This window comes from Taurulus bubalis (genome assembly GCF_910589615.1).
Source record: "Taurulus bubalis genome assembly, chromosome: 12".
NCBI classification, from domain to species: Eukaryota; Metazoa; Chordata; class Actinopteri; order Perciformes; family Cottidae; genus Taurulus; species Taurulus bubalis.
This window is the reverse complement of record NC_136600.1, coordinates 5,665,848-5,691,739: the sequence shown is the minus strand read 5'-3', so window position 1 is coordinate 5,691,739 and position 25,892 is coordinate 5,665,848. Positions and strand designations below refer to the sequence as shown.

Here is a 25,892-nt window from a genome sequence, read left to right as displayed (position 1 = left end):
AATTCCAGCCAGGATTTCGTTCAGCCCACAGCACTGAAACCGCTTTGCTAAAGGTGACAAATGACCTGCTGATGTCAGCTGATGCAGGATCACCCTCACTCCTCATCCTCCTGGACCTGACAGCTGCATTTGATACAGTGGATCACACCATCCTCCTAGAGCTCCTCCACACCACCATTGGACTATCAGACTCTGCACTCCAGTGGTTCCAGTCCTACCTTTCTGGCAGAACTGAATATGTTTCACTGGGAAGATGCAAGTCCAGACGGCTCCCAGTCTCCTGTGGTGTTCCACAAGGGTCGGTGCTCGGCCCTATCCTCTTCATTATTTACATGCCCCCCCTCGGCCGTGTCGTCAGCAGACATAGGATGTCCTTCCATTGTTATGCTGACGACACACAGCTTTACATCAAAACTGCCCTCAACCCCTCTGCAGCCATGTCATGTGTCACTGCCTGTCTTGGAGATAAAGGTGTGGATGAGCAACAAATTTCTCCAGTTAAACAGCAGCAAAACTGAAGCCCTCCTTGTTGGCACTCCACACCAGGTTCAGACATCATCCATAACTCATCTCACCTTTGACAGTCAGGTCATACCCCTCTCCTCCACAGTCACCAATCTGGGAGTTCGGTTTGACCCTCACCTGACCTTTACTGACCATATCAAATTCCTGTGCAAAACCTCCTTTTATCATCTAAAAAACATCTCCAAACTCCGCCCCACTTTAACCCTGTCAGATGCAGAGAAGCTCGTCCACGCCTTTATCTCCTCAAGACTGGACTACTGCAACTCACTCTGCACTGGGATCACTGACAAGAACATCCAGAAACTACAGTATATCCAAAACAGCGCTGCCAGGGTCCTGAAGAGAGTCCGGAAATATGACCACATATCACCCATTCTCCACTCACTGCACTGGCTCCCTGTTTCATTCCGGATTAACTACAAAGTCCTAGTACTCACCTATAAATGCATCAATGGACATGCATTGGTCACTCCCCTAACCTCCACCCGCACGCTCCGATCCACAGGCCGCTCGCTCCTTCAGGTCCCCAACACCAAGCTCTGCACCATGGGCGACCGGGCCTTTTGCTCGGTGGCGCCACGCTTGTGGAACGGTCTCCCTGACCACCTGAGGGCAACTCAGACACTGAACTCTTTTAAGGCTGGCCTAAAAACCTTTGTATTCAGGAAGGCATTTTTTACCTTAATTTATTGTCAGCTATTACATTCTTTTTTTTGTATTTTTATGGGTTGCTTTAACTATGTTTTAATCAGTTGTATTTGTTTTTACTATATGTGTGGCACTCTGAGATTCTTTTGAAGGAAGAGTGCGATAAAAATTAAATGCATCATTATTATTATTATTATTATTATTATTATTATTATTATTATCGGAGGTACGTTTTTGTTTTTTTTGCCAGGGTTTTTTTAATGCAGGATTTACCGATTATTTTTTATTTTTTATTTATTTTTTCGTTCTTTTGTTTCACTTTTCCAGTGTGGCATCATGTTGGAAATCTACTTGCCCAAATAGAGTTTTTCATTGCCTTAAACAACTTGTTGTTCCTGCTTCATGTCACCGGCTTATCATACTCGATCAGTAGTGTTTTCCTTACGCCTGAGAGGAAATGCGCTACATATTTAATTTGAATTTCAAACATGGATTTCTTGCCAATGTAAAATCTGAGTTGTGTCGTATCGACAAGCTTGTTTAATAGAGAAATACCACCTAACACTCGGTACTGGCTTTATTTGACCACAAGCCAGTCCACAGCTACACTGTTCCCGTCCCCGGCTTCGGCCCCTCTCTCCAAAAGCCTCGCCCTATCTCATCATCAGAAGATGCTCGAGCGAACAGGCTAAATAACACTTTTAATATTTCAGCCGATGAGCACTTGATTTGCTCCCCTCTTGGAGCCACAGATTCCGGGGACGATGCCATGTTGTTCTTGCTAAATCAAGCTCACTTTTTTAAATATTTAAAATATTTGAAGTATGAATTTCTCAGAGCTCTGTTTCAAACATATTAGCCCATGACACTCCATGTGTCTGTTTCAGTTCATGGCGTTGGTTTCAGTGAAAGCAGTCACTGGCTGCGGGCAGCTTCTGAGTTGCTGCATGTTCTGCTTCTTTCCTCGCGCTTGTCATGTGTCGACGTGACCGTGATCATGTCATGTGTGACTACCTCGCGCACAATGATTCTGTGTTACTAATGTTCCAGCTCGTCTTTTCTTGGTTCCCCTTACTTTACCACCTGTCTCTGTCTCTGTCTGTCTGGTGCAATAATATATTCCTGGAAACAATCTGTCATGTGAAGAATTTGGAGACTCTGTCGTTCCATGTTGTTTTTGTGCAACTGTTTGCACACACACGCATGCTGAGAACCACTGAGGCATTCACATGACTGTTGCACCAAAACACACAGTGCCATTATCCTGTCCTAATTATATACAGCTCAGGGTCTACCCTGTCTGTCTGGTTCTCTCCCTTGAGCTCCCCCCTCACTCTCACACACGCAGGCACTTTCTGACATGGTTGTCGTCCTTATTTGGAAGGTAAAAAACTCCCACTCGGCATGCTGGGTGCTACACTAGTTCAGACACGTGGAGCACGTCTTCATTAAATTGATTTTAACTGGCGGCACAAATAAGTGCACAAAAATGCCTGTAAAAAGATGGAATATTAACAGGTGTGTTAATATTAACAGCTATTCTTAAAACATCACAATAGAAATGGAAGGTTAGTATAGGGTTAGCAGTATTGCAATTGGATCAATGAATATCAGATCAAAAATATGGACAAACAAATCAGTGTAAAACTATTCAACCACTGAGTCCTGCAGAGGGCCCAAACTGTGGGGATTAAATGTATTCATTTACATTTGTAAATAAGAATTACTTACATTATCAATCAAATAGTTTAGGATTAATCAATAATGAAAACAATCAGTTCATAGTTGCCCTTGAGACCTTAATGCACGCAAGAGTCTGACTTACACTGTGGCTCAGTAGTGAGCAGGGTCGTCCTTTAATCAGAGGATCGGCGGTTCGAGCCCATGTTGATGTGTCCTTGGGCAAGACACTTAACCTCAAATTGCTCCTATAGCTGTTCCTACGGTGTACGACTGTTAGTTACTCCTGATGGGAAGGTGGCACCTTAGCCACTGCCAGTGTATGAATGGGTGAATGATAAGTAGTGTTAAAGCGCTTTGAGTGGTCGAAAGACTAGAAAAGCGCTCTACAAGTACAGATCCATTTAACATTTACATTAAACTGGGGGGGGGGGATTATCTTGTGTGGTGCACAAGATAACACAAAACTGCCGCTGACATTCATGTCAGTTCATATTTCTGCCAGCATCATCGCCTCCCGTGGGAATCTATTCCTGGTCAACATCTGACAGCCTCGATTTGCATCACATCCCAAAATCTAACATGCAAAAATCAAACATTCAAGTAATAATTGCACAGCTTTGTTTTTTCAGCCTCTCTCTCTCTCTCTCTCTCTCTCTCATATTATCTGAGTCACATCCTCCAAGTCGTCGTCCCCCTCCCGCTTAATAAAAAATGCCCTGACCCGTCTCCGGAGTGTGATAGATTTTGTGTCCTCTCTCTTGTTTTGTGCTCCAGGTGGAATCGCGGGACACGCTGAACAACATTGCGCTCAAGTTTGACACCACACCCAACGAACTGGTTCAGCTGAACAAGCTGTTCTCCAGAGCAGTGGTGCCTGGCCAGGTGTGAACCGCCGTGCACGCCTTCACTGATATATTCAGCTGCATCACCTCATCACTGTCCTCCAGCAACCTCACATCCATATCTTCCATCGAACCGGTCACTTGTCTTGATCTCGCCTTCACAAAACATTTTCCACAGTGCATCTGGGAATCTAGGTGGAGAAATTGGACATAGAAGTTATTTTGGGAACGTCACATGCTGCATGTGTTTATCCCTCTACTCTCTCAGAGGAACTTGCTGACTCACTGTTCACATCCCTACTATCTGCGTGCCCACTTATTTGCCTGCTAATTACAGTGTAATTTGTTCCATTAGGATGCAATGCGTTGCAAAGGACCAATTTCGTTTCTAGAAAGGTATAATAATATATGTGATGCTTGAATTGTCCCAAAGATGCTTTAGGTCCGACAACATGACGCGACACATCCCATCTTTAGACCGCTAAACACACAGCCAGCCTCCCAGGCTTTTCATCCTAGATCTTTTATTTCTCCCAAATTTAAAATCTGTGGGGGGGGGGGGGGGGGGAGGGGCAGTGATGGAATTATATTTGGACTGTACTTCTTGGCGTCAAATTAAAATCCAGACGAATGGGGACAAACTACACATGCCAATCCCGCTCTCGGTAAAAGATGCTGAGTTGCGTCCAAACGGTGGTGTGCGGAGAGAACTAAAGCTAAAGTTAAACCACAACGTAAACGGCAAATTTCAAAAGCTGAATCTAGATCGATTTCATGTCTTAACTTGTCAAAATTTAAGGTCTAATACTGTTTGAAATAGATATTGTACAGATTGTACAGGAATGAACAAGTCACAGATGTCTCCCTTGTGTTGTCTTCGGGTCAAAATGACCCATCAACACAAATACAGTGGCTTGCAAAAGTATTCATACCCCTTGAACGTTTCCACATTTTGTCACATTACACGCCACAAACATAAATATATTTTATTGGATTTTTATGTGAAAGACCAACACAAAGTGTCACACAATTGTGAAGTACAAAGACAATTATACATAAAAAACTGGAAAGTGCAGTGTGCAAAATTATTCAGCCCCCCTGAGTCAATACTTTGTGGAACCGCCTTTTGCTGCAATTACAGCTGCAAGTCTTTTGGGGTATGTCTCTACCAGATTTGCACATCTAGAGACTGAGATTTTTGCCCATTCTTCTTTGCAAAACAGGTCAAGGTCAGTCAGCTTAGATGGAGAGCGTTTGTGAACGGCGGTTTTCAGATCTTGCCACAGATTCTCGATGGGATTTAGGTCTGGACTTTGACTGGGCCATTCTAACACATGAATATGTTTTGTTTTAAACCATTCCATTGTAGCCCTGGCTTTGTGTTTAGGGTCGTTGTCCTGCTGGAAGGTGAACCTCTGCCCCAGTCTCAAGTCTTTTGCAGACTCCAACAGGTTTTCTTCCAAGATTGCCCTGTATTTGGCTCCATCCATCGTCCCATCAACTCTGACCAACTTCCCTGTCCCTGCTGAAGAGAAGCACCCCAAGCATCATGCTACCACCACCATGTTTGACAGTGGGGATGGTGTGTTCAGGGTGATGTGCAGTGTTAGGTTTCCGTTTTGCATTTAGGCCAAAAAGTTCAATTTTGGTCTCATCTGACCAGAGCACCTTCTTCCACATGTTTGCTGTGTCCCCCACATGGTTTCTGGCAAACTGCAAACAGGACTTCTTATGGTTTTCTTTTAACAATGGCTTTCTTCTTGCCACTCTTCCATAAAGGCCAGATCTGTGGAGTGCACGCCCAATAGTTGTCCTGTGGACAGATTCCTCTACCTGAGCTGTGGATCTCTTCAGTTGGTCCAGAGTCACCATGGGCCTCTTGGCTGCATCTCTTGTCAGTGCTCTCCTTGTTCGGCCTGTAAGTTTAGGTGGACGGACGTGTCTTGGTAGGTTTGCAGTTGTGCCGTACTTTTTCCATTTCCGGATAATGGATTGAACATTGCTCCGTGACATGTTCAAAGCTTGGGAAATCTTTTTATAGCCTAACCCTGCTTTAAACTTCTCCACAACTGTATCTCTGACCTGTCTGGTGTGTTCCTTGGACTGCATGGTCCTGTTTGCTCCCCAATATTCTCTTAACAAACCTCTGAGGCCGTCACAGAACAGCTGTATTTGTACTGAGATTAGATTACACACAGGTGTACTACTTAGTCATTCAGTCAACATTCAATCATTCAGCAGTCATCAGGCAACTTCTGAAGGCAATTGGTTGCACTCAGAGAAAAGGGGGCTGAATAATTTTGCACACTACACTTTTCAGTTTTTAATTTGTGAAAAAAATTTCAAATCTTGTATAATTTTCTTTGTACTTCACAATTGTGTGACACTTTGTGTTGGTCTTTCACATAAAATTCCAATAAAATATATTCATGTTTGTGGCGTGTAATGTGACCAAATGTGGAAACGTTCAAGGGGTATGAATACTTTTGCAAGCCACTGTACATATACACTCGTACACGGGTCATTTTGACACGAAGACAACTTAATATAGTTAATACCATTATTTATTAATTAATATAATCCACATATTAATAAATAATTAATCTAATTTTTATTTTCTGTCCTATATAGAAATAAAATTACATTTAAGCATGATTTGTGTTCCAACTACATGAAAACCATCAGTTCCATCACTGAAAATTCGGACTCATCGATTTAAAATCATAACTACTTTTCCTGTCTCTGTTCATCCCAGTCAGTCGCATGAAGCTATTCATTTGTTATTTGTCTTGCTTTGTGGTTGGGGTGTGTGCGTATGCATATGTGTAAGCATGACATTCTCTTTTATCTCTCCGTGTGTGTGCGCGCTGTGTGCAATGCGTGTTTGCACAAAGGCACCGCCTGTGTAAATACAGAAATGGATTGTGTTTGCAGGTTCTGTACGTTCCTGATCCTGAGTACGTCTCCAGTGTCGGAAGTTCCCCCTCCCTCAGTCCCATCAGCCCCCTGTCTCCCACCTCCTCAGAAGCTGATTTAGAGAAAGTGACGGTATGTTGACCACACCCCCGATCTCACACACTCATAAAAAAAGGATGTTAACCGAAAGACTGTCATGCAATGTATGTAGAATCTAGAACTGTATGACATATTTACCAATATAACAGATGTTACATTTTGATATAAAACGTATGAAGAATAGTTAGAATATCGTTTTTTGTAGCCACCATTCCTGCTACAGTCATTATTTGGCTAATGTTTGGCAAGTTTATCATCTATCTAACAGATACAAAGATGGAAAACTATGAAGATTTTCATTATTTGATGTGGGCCATTTTTTTCTTAAATTTGTCAGGGATAGTTCACCGAGATAATTAAGGAAATCTAGCAGCAGTTTCTAAGACTGTATATAATTCACACACACAACCAAAATTAACAGGCCTCTCTGTCACCACCACACATTGACTTATCCTTCAATCACTGCTGTCGCTGTGAAGCTCTGCTTATTGCCTGAAGGTGAACATCCAAGACGATGTGTCATGCTGTACTTTTTTTACACTTAATGTTGCACAGTATATCGATCCTAAAAAGCTACCTCGGTACCCGTACGTTAAAAGCGATACGATTTGGCCTTTTTTTTGTATCGATACTTTATTAAAATAACGCTCTGTCATGTTGCCTGCATGCAGAGAGTCATGCTCACAGCGAGTGATCGTTTGTTTCTCGGTTAATTTGGTGTTTGCTGAATCCAAGAGCAGCTCCGTCTGGTTCAGAAAAGCTCTCCAGTTGATATTAATGATGACGTGTTGTCCAGTAAAGCAGCATAGTTTGTAAAATCCATTAGTTTCTGAGTAGGGTTTTGTTGCACACGGTCCCTATCAGGCCACCTGATGCTTGTGCTGCAAAGTGTGTGTGTGTGTGTGTGTGGGTGTGGGTGTGTGTGTGTGAGGTATATTTATTTTGCACAGGATTGTTTTTACACGTGTCTAGTAGTAGTTTGCACATGTGCAGTACCGATCATGCAGGATAAACGGATCGGGGGACGAGTGACATTTGTTGTTGATGTTGCGTAAATGAGGTGATAAAATGACTCATGTACTCGCTGAATCCCGATCCAGCTTTTTAGGTTGTATGGGATGCATTTCTCAATGTCAAACCATCTCCACTAAGATCACTGTCGAACAGACCTCCTTGAGGTCGGCAACCCGCAGAGAAAAGTAGAGTTTAATTCTGCGTGGACGTATTCATTTGCTTTCACTGCCAACGATGCCGGCTTACCTGCTTGATATGTGGCGAGAAATTAGCACACAAAAAAACAATAAATGTTGAAACCTCACATGAGGAGGACAGGGATGGAACCTGCTACCTTGTGATTACAAGGAGAACACTCTGCCACATGTATAGATAGCACTCAAGATCTGCATAGTTGTGTTTTTAATTGACCTCACATGACAATTAGTTTTTCTCCTCTTCATAAGAGTTTGAACATACAGTATAACAGGTAAAATATCAATACAATGTAAAAAATGTTCTCTATTCTTGTTCTATAATTTCATAGGGAGGGAGCAGTACTGTTCAAACGTATCTTCACTTGTAGCAGCGATGACATTGCATATTCTTAAGTATCTATGAAAAAAATACTTTTTCTTCTTGCAGTTGTAATGTAACAATAAATAATTGTATTGAGGCATTTATGCCGACAGATACGTTCTCTCACAAAAACACATTTTACAAATATGCTCACTTTACATCCTGAATTTGGGTCATGTTGTTTATTTTACTAATTTAATTTACTTGCATTCTTAAATAGGGAATTAAAGTCCTAAGGACGCAACATACTGTACATACATGAATTTTTCTATGTGCAGGACCCTGACCTTGTGTGGTCTCCGCTTCATGTTCACATTGACCTATGAAGGCTGAAGCAGGTTTCCAGAGCGACCTTCTGTGGAAAAACGGTCACTGAGTGCGTGGTTCCTGAATACTATCATAGCTGCTAACAGCAATTTAGTTTTTTTGATTCACTGTCGTAGTTTCTTTACATGAGGATGAATGATGATGATGCCGTGATATGTGGCATTTAACAGTGTGGCCAGCTGTATTTAACACCTCACATCAAGTGATCACAGCCTCTGTGTGTTTTGGTGCATCCACACATTGTTTGGGGATAAGTCAGGGTAAACAAATATATGCATTATCCCTTTCAATTCAAAAGGGGTATTCCTGCTCTGATGGCCAAATGTACATTTGTTTCACGCCACATGTGACATCAGACTTGTCCCTCTCAGCTTCACTGTCGTGTCGCATAAGAAACAGGCTGCAGGTCGGAGTCATGTTGTTTGTGACCGCCGTGGCTTCAGGTCAGCCAAACGCATCCTGCCCCATCTCCCTCGGCTACTGTGTCTGCAGCATCTGAATGAGCCAATCACTGAGGGCCGCAGGAAGCCCAGTGATCTCTTAAGAAATATGACTGTTTGCTGGTCTCCATGGAAACGGACTTCTTCTTGTTTTGCGGCTTTTGTGAGGAAAATGGATACCGGGTCCCACTCCGCCCCGGTTGCTAAAAGAACGGGCCCCCATTCATTTACTGCTTATCTATTTGGGTCACGCCAGCGAGAACGGGAGAGGATCAGAGAGAAGGGGCCGTGACTGCGGTGAAATTAAGCCCTTAAAAGTGATGCCGTGTCTGATATTTAGAGCAACTAATGAACGGAGCAGATCTCTCTCCCAGACGAGCAGCCAGGCAGCAATTATTCCAGGCAGAGGAAGTGTGCTTGGAAGGCAGAAGGGAGGGGTGTGTGTGTGTGTGTGTGTGTGTGTGTGTGTGTGTGTGTGTGTGTGTGTGTGTGTGTGTGTGTGTGTGTGTGTGTGTGTGTCAACTCTGCGTGTTTGTGTACGTCTGCCTGCACACTCCTATCTCCTTCTCATCCTGTGTGTGTGTGATAATCTTATGGAAGCAATCAGTATCCAGGTGCTGTTTGATTTTTAAACCACAGGAAAGGACCTTAATAACTCAGAATACCCGGCATCTTTTAATTACGGTGCTCGGCACGCGCGTCCCAATGAGGGTATTATCTAAATAAATGGTTCTGGGAGGCGGATAGTAATAGCAATGCAAGCAGCGAGTAGCTAGTGTAACCCTGACGAGGACGGGTGCTCTGAAGAGAGAGACTACTTTCAGATGCTTCTCTTTCTAACTTTTGGATATAATGAGTCAGATCTAGTGCCAGGTGTTTCAAAGTCCCATTAGATAGTTCAAATAGATTGTTAAATAATCCAAACCATTAAAAAAAAGATGTTTTGTCAGTGCAGAGTAATTTGTGTGGCTATTCATTGAAATCAAAGCTGAAATCATACACATTTTTTAATTGAAGCCCTGCTTGCGCTCACTCTCGCACAGTTCTATGCTTTAAGTTTTCCATAGAAATAAAGTCTGCGCACGAGACATGAAGAACCCTCCGAAACGCAGAGTGAACACGGTGAAGAGAAGAACCGTTCAACAGAAAAGTACACAAATTAAACAGAGTTATCATGCAGACTGGCATGGATGTCGCACAGTAGAGAGGCCTTAAAAGGCAGGGAAATGGCTCAGATATGTCAATTACACAACAATATCTAGCCTAAGTTTGCTAACATTAGCTAACACTAGCCACCATATTTACTACTGGTCACATCAGAACATGTACGATGGAAGCAGCAAATCCCTTGAGTGTTTTGAATTGAGTAAGAATGCATTTTAGTTGTGTGTTTTTCACATTCAGATCTTTGTTTATTAAAGGAAATGTGTTTGTTTTTCCTTCAAAAGTTAGATCGTCACGCTTTTAAAGAGCAGAACTACATCCATCACACTGTGCAGACGCCTCGAAGAAGATGCTGAGCTTTTAATGTTGGAACAGTTCAAACACACTGAGTTGGGCTAAACGCTGCCTAGCATCTATGGAAAATGTGTGTGCGCGGGGTGGGGGGGGGGCGGGGGGGGGGGGGGGGGGGGGGTAATTTGCCAAGGGTGTCGACTCCAAAACTGGCCATGCTTCAGTCGGCATGGTGAGAGTTTTTTGCCATGCATCCACGTTGTTCAGCGTTGCTGTGGGAGAGATAAAGGCCAGATAAGGCAGCTCTGAAGTGTCTTCATGCTCTCGCGCTGCCTGCTGGCCCGCCGGCATTGGCAGCAAAAAGTAACACATCTTGCAGGCATGGATCGTTGGCTGGTTGTCTGGATGACTGTGCGCGTGCGTGTGCACGTGCATGCATGTGCACGCACGGGGAGCTGGCTGACTTTCCGTCTGTCTTGCTGTCGTTGGATTATTTGGCAGCCACCAGCTCGCTGGTCATCTGTGTGGGCAGGCGTGTCCTCTCTGTCCTACCCAGACCTTCCTTGTGCTCTCACACACACACACACACACACACACACACACACACACACACACACACACACACACACACACACACACACACACACACACACACCTCCTCTTTTGGCGCCTCTTGTTTGCCTCCCTGTGTCCTTCCTTCCTTCCACTGGGGTGTGACCTAAAATTAGTAATGGAGGAAGTTCAACCAGTTTAGATTAGCTATATTTCTGGCGCCACATGGCTACGCTTGTGATGATCTCACTCAAGTGAACAGGTTTTCCTCTCCCAATGTTCAGTACCTGCTATGTTTTCGTGAGAATCGTCTGTTTAACTTATGAATGACGTTGTCTTGTTTGATTTTGTGTTTTTGTTTTGTAAGACGGACTCAGTAAATGTGCTCATCAGGATGTGAACAACAGCACAGACCGTACTTGAGGACCTCTGGCTTCTGACGTTTGATAAATCCCAACCATTGTGTGCTCTCTCTTGCAGAACACGGCCATGCCCACATGGTGGAGCTGTGGATCGTTTTTTGATTGCGCCATGTGTCATTGACAAGGTCAAAGCCGGGTGGCCCCTCCGAAATCTTTGTCAATAAATAGAGAGAAAAAAAGCAGCTAATGTGCCATTTAAGAGACATTTTGGGACGGTGTCTTTTTAATCTTTATGGACGACCACAGAATGCCTTTTATTGACATATTACCTCTCATTTTCTCCTCCATCACCACAGTAGGAGGGAACCCACATTTTACAGGAGCAGCGGCCTTTCTCTAGATTCTTTTAACCGGGAGAAATATTGGACCCCCCCCCCGCCCCCTTACACACACACAGACACAGACACACACACTGGTTACTCACAGTCTGAGGCCAGCAGCTCTTTCATCTTTGGATTTCAGTGCTGCAGCCAGTCTACTATGCTGCACTCTGCTCTTTCTCTCCCTTTGATGTCACGCACACACTGAAAAATCCTGTTTCCAAGACTGACTGGAATCTGGTTCCTTCAGGACATTGACGAGATGTGGCTCACCTCAGACGAGGTCAAATAGTCAGTTTGTCTTCATTATGGGCTTTTTCAGTGAAGTTGTGTTTGCCCTTTACCCTTATCTTTACTACCGCTGTGGACCGTTACCTTACCTCTACTTACTGTACCTTACCGTACCTCTATTTTCCTTACCGTACCTCTATTTTCCTTACCTCAGCTCTACTTTCCTTACCTTACTGTACCTCTATTTTCCTTACCGTACCTCTACTTACCTTGCTTTACCGTACCTCTATTTTCCTTACCTCAGCTCTACTTTCCTTACCTTACTGTACCTCTAATTTCCTTACCGGCCCTCTACTGTCCTTACCCACCCATACCTTTACTTTCCTTACCTCCCCGCTACTTTCTTTACTTTACCATACCTCTACTTTCCTTACCTCCCCTTTACTTTCCTTACCTCCCCTCTACTTTCTTTACTTTACCATACCTCTACTTTTCTTATCTTACTTTACCATACCTCTACTTTCCTTATCTTACTTGACCATACCTCTACTTTCCTTACCTTAGCGTGTACGGTTTCGCAGTTTCATTGGAAATTCTGTGCGAAGTTGAAGGTTCATATACAGGCGTAATAATAAGACGGGCCGGTTTAGCATCATCCCTCACAGTACCACACTCCAGCACAAGCTTAGAAAATATCGGGTGCCAGCGGAGGCCGGCGCAGGACAAACACTGGTCATATATTAGAGGACGCAAAGAAAACAGCAGCCCAGAAAAGCAATATTCGCTTGAAATATGCGAGGTGGCTGTGCCAGGGCGACGCTGTCTTACCTTCCACAGCATAAAGAACTGTATTGATCTGCAAGCTGTGTGTGTCCACTGTACCAAATAGAGTCAAACTGTCCAAGTCACACAGAAGTCAGTGCTCACTCTTTGAAGTATTGGAAAGAATTATTACCCTAACACTATTTTAATACCGGTATGATCTTCCCGTCAGTGGACAGTGTTCCTGTGCTTTTGGGAATTTTAAAAGGTATAAACCCTGCACTGTTGTTTGTTTATTTTTCTACAACAGTCATTGCTTTAAGCTAAACGCTAATGTCGGCATCATGTGTCGGATGGACAGGTGGCAACGTGGGGGAACCACAGGGGAGAGGCGTTGGCAGCTTGATCAGTGAGAGATATGATTGGAGCGTTCTGATTATGTGATGATTCTCTGATGTAGCATGATTTCCAGGTTTATCTCTCAGAATATCAAGGGTGGAAATGAGGGACTTGATAGAGCCCTGATTGTCACACCGGCTCCCATGCATGAGCTGCGGCCTGGGGAAATTAAACTGCAGAGTCAGTGAGCCATGTTTTGTTTTTTTTAACTAGAATGTCATATTAAAAGATGAATAAAGGGACTGATTGGCAGCCAATACAACAGGCCAACTTAATCTCACTCTTTTTACTGTATTTCCCTCTGAATTCAGACAGTTATCGTCACACACTGCATAATAACACCACAACTTTATCTTTTCTTTCCTTTTTTTGCCTTGCAAGTCAACATTTGGGCACTATGCCAAAATAAATAATGATCTAATCACCTTGTGATGGACAGTGAGTGTGTCTTCACTGTGTGCGGCATGTGATGGGTGTTATTTTGCCACCAACACATAATACCCATTCCTCACGTGCGCCATACAATAAGAGGGAATGGACGGCGCTGTTTGTCGTGGATTTCCACGAGGGAGGACACCCATTGCTGCTCATTTCAACCCAGGTGTGTGTGTCTCTGTTCCTACCTGTGTTCTCCCAGCTTTTTTTTTTTATTATTATTATTTTTTTAAGGTGAAAATGGCTGCCCCTCTTTTCATATTTAACATTGGAGCGGGAAGGCCAGCTTGAATGAGTCATTGGGGAAGTGACTCACAGGGAAGTGGAGCGATTTAAGTGCAGTTGTGTAGGTGAGCTGTGCTGAGTTTAAGTGGGGGACGAGCACTCGAAGATCAGGCATCCTGCTCTTTTTTGTTTTGTTTTTGTTTTGAGGATGTGCTTGAAACTTCTTTTTTATTTTCACCTCCAGATCCCTCTCCTCCTTATCTCCAGTTCACATTTTTTTATAGGTCCATTTCGCCTCTTCTTGGCCACTGGCCCCCTCAGCCAGTGTCTGGGCTGCTTGTGTCGGTGTGGGTCACTAGCTGCCGGCTCGTTGGTTGACTGCGTTGGAAGACGGGGAGGTGAGGGGGTGGGTGTCAGGAGGACAGCAGACAGTTGTTATGGGCTCAGGCTGTCTTCTCGAAGCTCTTCACCGCTCTTCACCGAACTCCTCCGTTGGCTTTCGACGGCCCTCCCCTCACCCGGTCGAAATCCCCCTCACTGATGACTCCCACACACTCCTCTCTGTCCTCTTTTCTCCCGTTTGTTCTTTGTCCTCCCTCCAATCACTCTCTTTCATTGCCTTAGGGTCTCTTCATCTCCTTGTCTTTTTTTATTTTCAAATTATTATTTTATTATTTCCTCGACAGCAAATTTGTGCTTCTGCTGCAGTTTTTTCTTTTTTTTCTTTCTCTCCCCATTTGTCCTCTCCCTCACTTCCTCTCATCTCTCCATCCGGTCTGACTCTCCTCCATCAGTCATTCGGTGACACAGATTGTCCAGCGTTGTTCAGTCAGCTCTGTCCTACAAAATGTCTCCCAGTCCGGGACAGTTGTCCCCATGGATGGTTATTCAGACAGACTTGAGTCAGCCTCTGCCCGTGGCTCAGACATCACATGGCAACAGGCCACTGGTAGAAACACCAAACTCACCACACCTCGCGTTTCCAGCCCAGCAGACGCGCCATCTGTGGCAGCTACCGCGGCGTAGCTGAAGAAGCAGTAGCGTGTGTGTGTGTGTGTGTGTGTGTGTGTCAACATATAATACAACAACATGGTTGAGACATCACTTGCATTGCCTCTTGGCTGTGGAGCATCTGGCGGACACACACAGAAATAAGTTATTCTTAAGGGAAATAGTGGTATATTTTTAATCATTTAATCATGTCTGTAATCTTCCTATAAGTGTCATTAACATTAACACCATAGTTATCATTATTAATATTTATTAAAGATACCATATATTTAACAGCGCTCAATATACCCACTAAAGGATGCATGTATATGTACTGTAGGCACGTATAGGTATTATTACTAAAGGCTTATTGTAATTTGGATGTGTCCATGTACGTGAAGAATACACCAATACACACACTTATCGATGTGTGTTAGTGTGTGGCCCGCCTTCTAAAGGACATAACACACAGACGTAAGTAGTTTATGTGCACCGGCAGGTGATTGGTAGATTGTGGGTATCACAGGTGGATTACTGAACCACCGCGATCCCCTTGACCTCTCGTTTTTGTTTGAAAGTCAATCAAACAACCACAAAGGCAAATGTGAAATTGTTAATTACATTGAATAAGCAATGTAAGTATTAACAATGAACGGTTTGTGAATACAGGGAATCGTGGCTCTTTGCACATTTTTCTTTAATACATTTATAAATGTGCTCCACAAGTCTGGCCCCTCATTCATCAGTTTCCAAACCCACTCTTGACTCAAGGGCACGTTGAGTCAAAATAACACTAACGAGATTGTGCCAAAATCACAATAATTAGATCTTCGGTCTCGTTTGAATATTTTTCACCTAATTGCCCGTGTGAGGCTCAGGCGCACAGGAGGCACATTCACTCGGCTCGTCATCGGGTTTCTTCTAACCCGATTGTCCCGCTGTGCAGGAAATATCTGTTTATTTATAGATAATACATTTAGAGACTCGAACGCATTAGTTTGATGAAATGAGACGCAAATTAGTTACACCAAGTATTACCAAGTGAACCAAACTATGCTTGTTCGGCAGTGCTTATCATCTGATCATGTAGTTGAATGCTGTTTTGTGCGTGCGTGCGCCTTACATTTAAAGGTCCCATATTGTAGAAAGTGAGATTTTCACTTTTGTTTTATTAGGTCTAAGTGCTATATAAATACTGTGAAAGTATTGAAATGCTCAATTCATGTAGAAATAGACATGTATTCAGAAACTGTCCATGAGCAGTCAGGAATTCTGTCCAGTGATGCAACTATCTGCTTTTGTGTACACAACTATACAATAGTACGTAAACATACAAAAAGTGTATTCCCGGTTCCAGTGTATGCATATATATATATATATATATATATATATATATATATATATATATATATATATATTCAGACAGTATACGTTAAACATGTCCTAGTAGAAACCCAAATTACAAGAATGAACCTGGAAATGAGCATGACTTGTCTCCATTAACTCCGTACTTTGAAATGCTCCCTCCTCTGTTTAGGGTGAAGAAGGACAAACTAGTCCAGCCTCAAGAACAGTATTATAAAAATACGTACTAACTGAAAACTGGTGTGCATACCCCTCTTCCGTCCTATCTCAAGGACTCTGATGGACCTCCCAGAGCAGAAGGCGTTCACCCTCCGGTGTTCTCCGCCTTACGCCATTCCAGAGTGGCGTCATCCGCCTCCGAGGAGGAAGAGGCCCTCACGGAGAAGTTCCTCAAGATCAACTGCAAGTACATCACTGGTGGCATGGTAAGGCACAGAGAAGGCCCTCCGTCTGTACCCTGCTGGTCATGTAACAGGCGGTCTGCTGCCAACTGCTGAGGTCAACAGCAAAAATGGCGTCATCAAAAAATGGAAAGATTGGAAGTGGTTGTATTGTTATCAAACTGGATATATGATTGTACTCTACAGCTGCCATCTGCAGGTACTCAACACGCTCCATATTTCAAAAGGCTTGGCTCTTGATTTGAAAAGAAAAGTATCGGACTTAAAGTAAAAGTCCACATGAAAGCTGTTATTTATTTTTCTTGGTTTGTTGTTCAGTGTTGTAAACCATCAATACGATCAAAGTGCTCCTTCTGAGAATCGGTAGTTTACACCCTTTCCACAATAACACAAGAACAAAAGCAGCACACTTTAGCAGACAATGCCGTCCGTGACGACCGCTTTCAGTTTTGAAAAGCATGCTAATCAGTTTCCGTTTCAGTTGCTAATTCCGTGCCCTCCCATGGTTTTCTCAGCGAAACATGAAATCACCCACCGAGGTAGACGTAAACAAGGCAGTTAGAGGGAAAGTCATCACACTCAAATCTTTCTTCACTGATATCTTTATAAACGGAGTCATTCCAGCTCGCCGTTGTTGTTTTTGTTTTTTTGTTTGTTGTTGTCGAATTGATTTTAAGAAAACCTGGAACGAGGATAAAATGAGAGCACAGTAACGATGTGGGCACACGTGTGGGCGGATCTGAATAACCTGAAGACCAGCACATGAAGAAGAGCATCTCTCCTGCGACTCAGTTTAATTCTGCTGATTAGAGTTAATGCTGTTCTGCAACCCCTTGAAGTGCTGCAAACTGAGTTCTCTAAATCAAAGGTTTTCAGTGCAGTTACATGTTGTGTTCAGATCATCGTCACCTCTGTTCAGTACCTTTTTTTTTGTAGTAGTAGTGTTTGACCTTGGTTCTAAAAGTTCTTGCAGTTTGCTAGAATAATAATAATAATAGTAGCTTAAATTGTGAAAAAGATGAAAAACTAAGAAAACATATTGGGACACACACACACACACAGACAGATCCATGGTATTGAACCACTGCTGATTCACTCCCAGGTACCAAATGAAAGCACTGAAGTGGTCACGGTGCCGGCAGTCAATAACTTCTACTTGATTTAGGACATTTGCGGTCCACAAATAGTTTTGGCTTCCAGTTGCTTATGTGACAGAGGTGCTTTTGATTATCCTTCGGTGGTCGATGAACATGCTAAGCCGTTCCCTTTTTTATGTGCGTTTAAAGTTCCATTTCTGCCTCTCTTGTCCCGTGTGGATTCAGGGTGCGGTGAGCGGGGTTTTGCTGGTGACGCCCAACAACATAATGTTTGACCCCCACCGAATGGACCCACTTGTTCAGGCGCATGGGTGCGAGGAGTACGGCATCATGTGTCCCCTGGAGGAGGTGCAGTCTGCTGCCATCTGCAAGGAGATCACCGACCCCAAGATCAGAGAGGCTGTGCCCGAGTAAGAAGGAAATGTTGACGCATACGGTTGTTGTTGAGTATGTATGGTGAAGACTAACACATGTAGTTATTTCAAGTATATGAACCCTGACTTCTGATTCTAATGTACTCCTAAATAGACTCTTTTAGTTAGACTTTATATCTTTCCCCGCAGTTTAATTCCAAATGCCTTTCTCCCACTCTCACCCTCCTAGCAACGCAACAACCTCGCTATAATCAATGTCATTCTCTGCTGCACCCGCGGTCAGATTGCATCAGCAACCAATTTCAAGTTTCAGTTTAATCCCTCCACATACCAAAATATAAAGGAAACGGCAATTACACCAGGGTTAATGAAGTATGCCTTCACCCCTCCTACGTTCGGATTGCTTACCTCCTTTACGCACTAGGCAGCCACTTCAGAGGATCCACTCGTGTTTCCTCCCACGAGTTTGTGTTTTGTTTTTTGTGCTTAATTTAAATTGTTTTAGGGTTGTTGTTGAAGACCGATTTATGTAAGGGTAAATAAATGTGATCTAATATTAGGAATGCTGTGGAAGCCGTTTTTGGGGGTCTGAGCGCTTTGGTGTTTCAGCAGTCGAGTGTTGCCCGTGGAGCGTTTACTGTGTGAGCAAATGATTGGTTTGTGTGCCAGGCCTAGATGTTTACTCGGCTGTAATCGTCTGTCTGTCTGTATTCATTCATCTTGCGACCTCATGAGAGGTTTTCAAGTAATAGAATGTTTTTATTTACGTGAAACACAGAATTTGGATTTGTTTTTTGTACATACAATTAAATTCAGCTATAGTATTTTCCTAACTTTTTCAAATGTATTAATCACTCTTCACAAAAATGTATGAATAAAAAAAAACATACTGTTATCCAAATATGCAGAAAGTTGGTGCGACAGTATTTATGCACATATCAGTTCTGTCCATGCTTTTCGAGCCTGATCTCGACAGTTAGGTAGGGGGGTGTGTGTGTGTGTGTGTGTGTGTGTGTGTGTGTGTGTGTGTGTGTGTGTGTGTCATAGTTATCATGTTTGATCTTTTACATTTAGTTTGACCATTTGTTGAATAACAGAATGGGAGAGGAGGTAGCAGGTCAATTGTTACAGTAAACTCAGGAGGGAAATGCATGTTTTATGCATTATCACTTTTTATCATAGATTGTTGATCATAAATTTGGCTGATTGGTTAGAAGTGCACTCAAGTGATTTAGAGTTGCGCTTCTAAAAAGATGGGGGATTCACAAAAGGGTGTATGCAGAGACCCTGACTGAGGTCAAGCTCCAAGAATGTCCCATAATGCAACTGAATAGTTTCTCATTAGAGCATCCAGGCCAGTTGAACACCCACGTTAAAGTCTTCTCATATATTAAACGGCTTCTCCGCAGCCACAGAAGGCATTTACAGGTTGACTAATACTAACAGCAAAATCCATGTCCAAATATTTATCTAGTCTTGATAGAGTTGCATATGTCTTAATTCTACTCTTTGTTTCCAGTGACCTGGAGCCTCTTCCCACTGAGAGACATCCCTCCCAGAAGGAGCCAGAGCAACGCCTTAGGGAGCCGGGGACCAACGACAGCGGCGGCGCGGCCCCGCGCAGCACCGAGGGCTCCATCTCCGAAGACGTCTTCACCGAGACGGAGCTGTCCCCCATCCGCGAGGAGGAGCAAGCGTCTAACGAGGACCTCCGCCTGGACAAGTCGTCGGGCGCGTCCACGGAGTCCGTGCAGACAGTCACCCAGGTGGAGGCCAGCGGTGCCGCGTCCCAGGCCCCGGGCGAGGCCCTATGCGCGTCCAATCAGCCGGAAGAGAGCGCTGCGGCAAAAGCAGAGGACAATCAGTCAGGCGCTGCCGCAAAGAGCGACAGCCAGTCCCCCATGGGATCCAAGCAGCACAGTGTGGAGAAGCCACCAAGTACACCCCCCACCAGCAGCACTAGCCAGGCAAAGGGCCCCAGCAGCAGCAGCAGCAGCACCTCTCGCCCGGGGTCCCAAAGCTCAGCCATTCCTGGTGCCGCAGACGCCATCTCTGTCTCAGCCAGTCCACAGGGGGAAGCCAACGAGGGGACAGACGTCCCCAAAACGGACACTATGCAACAGGGCAAGGAGGAAAAGGAGAATGTAGAGCAGACGCCAAAGGACGGCACGCAGAACTCTGCAGAGGGTAAACACCTTTACATAGTAACAGTTAGAAAACGTGTAACTCAAAGCTCGTGAAAAACAGGTAGCGGACATTTCAGGTGATTCATTTATGTCGTCTTTTAACCTGCGAACTCGACATCCATATTCCTTTGAAGACTATCAAAGCCAGTTCCTCTTCTCTCTGGCTGCTTCAGAATCCCGTCTCTCATGTTGGTTCCCGATAACCTTTCTGTTACCACTCTGCCTTGGTGCTAGTAATTGGGATATAAAGACGAAGGGAAATGGCAGCCTCTCTGTTGTTATCAGCTCGGTGGAGCTAGCCGGGCTTTATGGGGCTTTATGCAGCTCTTTGATCTTGGGCTCTGGTGGTCTGGGCCACTCCTCTGGGCGATAAGCTAAACCCTATCAAACACCACAACGGTACAAACACAAGTAATGCCCAAAGGCGAAACACGGTGGCGATGAAACCCAACATCAAAACACCTTCTGAGACAGCATTCAGAGAGGTGTTATTTACACGCAACATTATTCTATGGTTTGCTTTCATGTGGATTTAGACTAATACTACCTTCCCCCAAAGCATGGAATAAACTTTTTTGGTTCTCATTGCTATGTTTAAGATTAAAGGATCACACCAGTGGCTTTAAGATGTTTTAACCTGCCAACTATGAGTAGTTAGTTATTGGTGGTCATGCCAAATGTTTGGTCCATTCCATGCTGGATCTTCCAGTATATACAAAACCATAAGAAAAACTTGAGATAACATTTGGACTTCTCTAATCTTTTTTTTTTGTTAAACATATATTCATGTGCAATATTTCAAGTAAGCTGTACACCAAATAGAAGAAAGAAAAGAAATGCTCCAATCCGTTTCTTTTCTTCTTCATTTTATCAGGCTATCTTTCTTGCAGACAATTTCTGACAACTTCAGCAGTTTACGTTCAAATGGCATTTCAGATCATCTTGAATGCACCAGCAAGTAGTTTTTAAAGCAACTGTATTGCCACCAGTGATGACATACAGGTAGCAGAATGTTGACCGTGATGGATAACCTATCTCCAGCAAGATGAGCTAGGAAAGCTGTGACTGCCGGATAGTTAGGTAGTTGCCAAAAATACATACAAGAATTGCTAGAGAGAATGACTGGCGAATCCTATGCAATTAGTGATTACTTGGCTAACACATACAAAACCATGGCAGCATCCTTTTAATTAGAGCCCGGGTGGCACAGTTTGTGGCTTGTTATCTGACAGTAGCCTCAGTATGTCACACTCACTCGTGTCGGTATAACCCACTGTCCACTCTAGACATGTAGTTGTGATTCCAAAAAATAAAATGTCTCTCCCCAAGAAGAAATGCACCAATACAGTTGAAGAGAGAGAGAGAGAGATTCGCCATTTTCTCCCCGTCAATTATTGTCGCACGGAGGAGCCGGGCTGCAAAAGCAGCTCTAATTCACAGGGATCTCAGCAGGGCTGCCCATTATTCTGTGCACATTAGCACAGCCCACACAAGTAACAGCAGACACCTCAAAAACAAGCTGCATTAATACAGAATTAATGCATTCTGAAAATTGAATTTGTCCCACTGAGCGTGTTGTCGAAGCAGATTATTTTGTCTATCATTATTGCGAGTTATGTTGAGCTGCCCAACCAGGAGCTGACAATATGTGGCAGTGTAATGTCACTGGTGCAGTGATGTCATTCAACTCCCTGGGGGCTGCGACCTTATAATAGGCCATTGATAATGTTCCACGGGCAGAGGACTCAGTGCCACTATCAATTGTAGTGTGCTTCTCCGTTTGTTTCTGTCATCTGCTGCGTTTCTGCCACAAAATGACTAATGCCAGTTGAAGTAGCCAGAGGGTGGGAAACTAGGTCACATGCATAAAGCAAGTATTAGCGGGAGAACACACAGTTAATCAACAAGATGTGTTTAGACATTTGAAACGAAACACTTCATGGTTTTTAAAAGCAGCTTGTTTGATACTTGGGAATTAGGCTGCATTCAGATTGATACCAGTCACGTGTCTAAAATAATTACAAAGCAGTCATTAGCTTAGCATAAAGACTGGACACGGGACAGCTAACCTGGCTCTATCCAAAACTGGCAACGTCTGTTAGCTCACTAATGGACTTGTTGTATCTTATTAGTTTGATCAATACACACAACATACGTGTAAAAGCCTGAGCTGGGCGAACAGTTTCCAGTGTCTATGCTAGGCTAAGCTGAGCTTCATATTTTACCCCGTTTGTCGTAGCTATTAAGTCATAAAATAACACATTTCTCTTCCTTGTGTGACCATGTGATGATTTCCTCTTCCAGCTACAGGGTCTGCGGAAAGGCGGAAGCACCCCTCTCACAAGTTCCTGTGTCTGCGGGTGGGGAAGCCCATGAAGAAGACCTTCATTTCTAACGCCAGCGCCTCCATGCAGCAGTACGCCCAGCAGGGCAAGAAGCACGAGTACTGGTTTGCTGTGCCGCAGGAGAGGTCGGTGCTTCTGCCACACCTTTGAATTCAAGAAAATCCTTTTTGTGGTAGCCTAAATAACTTATAAAGAAACAGTGCTGTATCTGATGACGTGGAGCAATATTTAAAATGCGAGGAAAAAAATACTACAAAGTCAAGTACATGATATAGTAGCCTCTGATAAGTCCACTTGCAGTGCAACAGACTTTGTTTTTAATGCAGACAGCTGCAGGGCTTTGACCGTGTGCCATCCTAACATACTCCTACACACCACAATATTCGGCTGAGTTACCAAGCCACCAGTCCTTTTTAATATTTGAAAGCAATCACTCTTTGTCGGGTCTGACTCCCACTGCGGCTCCTGCCCATCTCCCTGTGCTGCCTCTGCCAGACAGCAGAACGATTTATTATTCATTCACTCTGCAGGGAAACAGACATGCACTTTATTCCTGCGCTGGTACACACACACACACACACACACACACACACACACACACACACACACACACACACTCTCAAAACCCATCCAGCTTGTGTTTTTCCTAGCTTTGTATCCTCAGAAAGAGTTCTGCCCACAAAAATGCTCATGTACTTGTTCTGACCTCCGCTGTAATGTTTTATATCAACTGAAAATAGATACGACTTGTTTGTGTGGTTTTTCCAAGTTGGAGCGCTCCGACTGGATGTGCACTTGCCAAGCGAGCAGCAGTCATAATTACATTAGAGCTCTTCTTGCTGGAAGGAGACGCATTTCATGAAAAAGTTGCGTAATATGCTTATATGGAGAGTTAATTTAATAAATCATAGGCCATTCATTAGACAAATCTGGCTCCAGTACAGGATACAAAGGTTACAAAGGAACAAAAATGGTGACGACAAACGTGAGGTGGATCTGATCAGTCACTTGTTCAGCCTTGAGTTGCACAGCACTGTTTTCAGTACATTGGTCTGTATGTACTTTTACAGCAGCAGTACACATGGTGTTCTCTCAGGCTGCTAATCACATTTGAATCAAACAAACAGGCTTGTCCTTTTTAGTTAGTCACGGTACCATAATGCTTCTTGGTTATGTGATGTGTTGAGAGTGCAGTAATGACACAGAACCCCCCCACACACACACACACACACACACACACACACACACACACACACACACACACACATATACAAACACACACACCTTAATTATTAATGATGAACTTCAGGAGTCTTGTTTGTTAAAGGGTTGGCGTTGTCATCTGCTGGTTGCTTAGGTGCAGCATTTCCCACCTGGAAAACCAGTTTGCTGCTTCTGGGGATGGTATCCCAGGGGAATTGTAGATTCAAAGCTAGTATTTAGAGACGCTGCTCGTACATGTGACTACTCATTATTTTTAACTTATTGGCACTGCGGGCTGAGGCGTGTGGGAGGAGTGATCATAAACTGTTGGGACTGACAACACAGCGGCTCGTAGTCCTTTCCTTCAGACGCTGCTAGGCTCTCTGGAGCTTGACCTAGATGGGAGGCGACCCACATGATGCGTCTTTAAGTTTCCTGGCAATGGTGTGGTAAGAAAGGGAGGCCATTGAATGAGCAGTACACAACAACAACACTGAATAAAGCTCAGCACTACTGAGTCTGCACAGCTCTGTCATGTCCAAAGCAGTATGTTGCACAAACTATTTGTTTTCCACTTTTGCGTGAGTTATACTGTACTATCTTATCATATCCTGAACTGTTTGCATGGTTCTCATGTAAAGGCAGACACAAGGGGAGAGCAAAGAGGGGCACAATTATAGTTGCAATGTTTGAGAGCGACAGGAGATAATTCAATTCAAATTCAGTTTATTTTATATAGCCCAACATCACAAATACAAGTTTGCCTCGGAGGGCTTTACAATCTGTACACATGACATCCCTGTCCCGGGACCTCACATCGGATCAGGAAAAACTCCCCCAATAAAGATAGTAAAAACCCTTTCACAGGGAAAAAAGGGGAAGAAACCTGAGGGAGAGCAACAGAGGAGGATCCCTCTCCCCGGATGGACAGAAGCAATAGATGTCATGTGACCAGAATGAACAACGTAACAGAGTTACAGCACATTCAAATGAATGTGACAGAAATTATTCATATAATGAGTAGTATGCATGGTCCATGATCCAGATAGCCACGGCCCATTAAGCAGAAGGAGGTAGAGAGGAGGGGCATTCCAGGGGCAGTGGGAGGAGAAAGCAGGGCCATGGCAGCTGGCAGGACCGGCTCCAGGCCAGTTGCATCAGCAGGGCCATGGTTGCATCAGCATATCTAGGGGCTGGACCAGGGCAAACCTGAGCCAGCCATAACTATACGCTTGTTTAAAGAGGGGGGGGTTCTGACGGAATCAGGCGCATTAAGCATCTAAAGAGACAGAGGTTTACCTCAGGAGTTGGTGGAGACCAAAACGGAGATAAGGGGAAAGTGAATATGGGACTTTGATTATTTGTGTCCAGAAATACAACTCCAAATGAATGCCAAAGTTGCTCTGTTTTTTTAATGTGTAAATAAGAAACTTTTGGCCAACAACTTCAGAATATGTGAATGTTGTATTTACAGCTTGTTGGGCTGCCCACAAGGGAACCACACAATCAGTGTAAGCAGATTCAGCTAGTTCTTATAAGACTATTTGTTCCCAAAGTGTTCCCACCACTTAAGCACAAAGTGATAGCTTTTGATAAGCACACTGTCACACAGGCAGGCATAAATGAGGAGACAAGTAAAATGTCTTGTTCACCATCTCTGTTGATGTTGGAATGCTTCCTTAACGGCCATTAGGGCTGTTTGAGAATACTTTAACATACACAATATTGATTAATTCTCAGAACTTACTGGAGTTGATGTGCTAATGGAAGTTGCGTTTCTTCCGCATAGGTCAGACCACCTCTACGTGTTCTTCATGCAGTGGAGCCCGGACATGTACGGTGAGGGGGTCAGGGGGATGGGACAAGAGCCTGGGTTTATGGTTGTCAAGAAGAATGAGGTGTCAGAAACGGCTGAGGACGAGCCAATCACTGACCTCAATGTCAAGGAGTGGGAGGTAAGTTCCACACGGCTAAAACTGTTCCCACACCTTGCTTTAAGCACACCTGTTGTGTTGTCTCGAGCTTCACACGCATGGATTAAGTCTAGTTACTATGGTTTAATCCATAACCTGTGAAAC

The 25,892-nt window shown here is 43.9% G+C and overlaps 1 protein-coding gene across 2 annotated transcripts in view; it reads left to right on the top strand.

Annotated features, from left to right (window-relative positions):
* Positions 1-25,892, top strand: part of oxr1a (oxidation resistance 1a) — a 78,033-nt gene that overhangs the window by 43,515 nt on the left and 8,626 nt on the right. The window contains exons 3-9 of one of the 2 annotated variants that reach the window (XM_079227696.1): positions 3,631-3,738; positions 6,633-6,746; positions 16,481-16,633; positions 17,932-18,116; positions 19,600-20,267; positions 22,577-22,736; positions 25,604-25,769. In XM_079227696.1, coding sequence (XP_079083822.1) covers positions 3,631-3,738; positions 6,633-6,746; positions 16,481-16,633; positions 17,932-18,116; positions 19,600-20,267; positions 22,577-22,736; positions 25,604-25,769 — 1,554 coding nt within the window. Of the gene's footprint in view, positions 1-3,630; positions 3,739-6,632; positions 6,747-16,480; positions 16,634-17,931; positions 18,117-19,599; positions 20,268-22,570; positions 22,737-25,603; positions 25,770-25,892 lie in introns of both variants that reach the window. The other variant, XM_079227695.1, reaches the window with a different exon arrangement.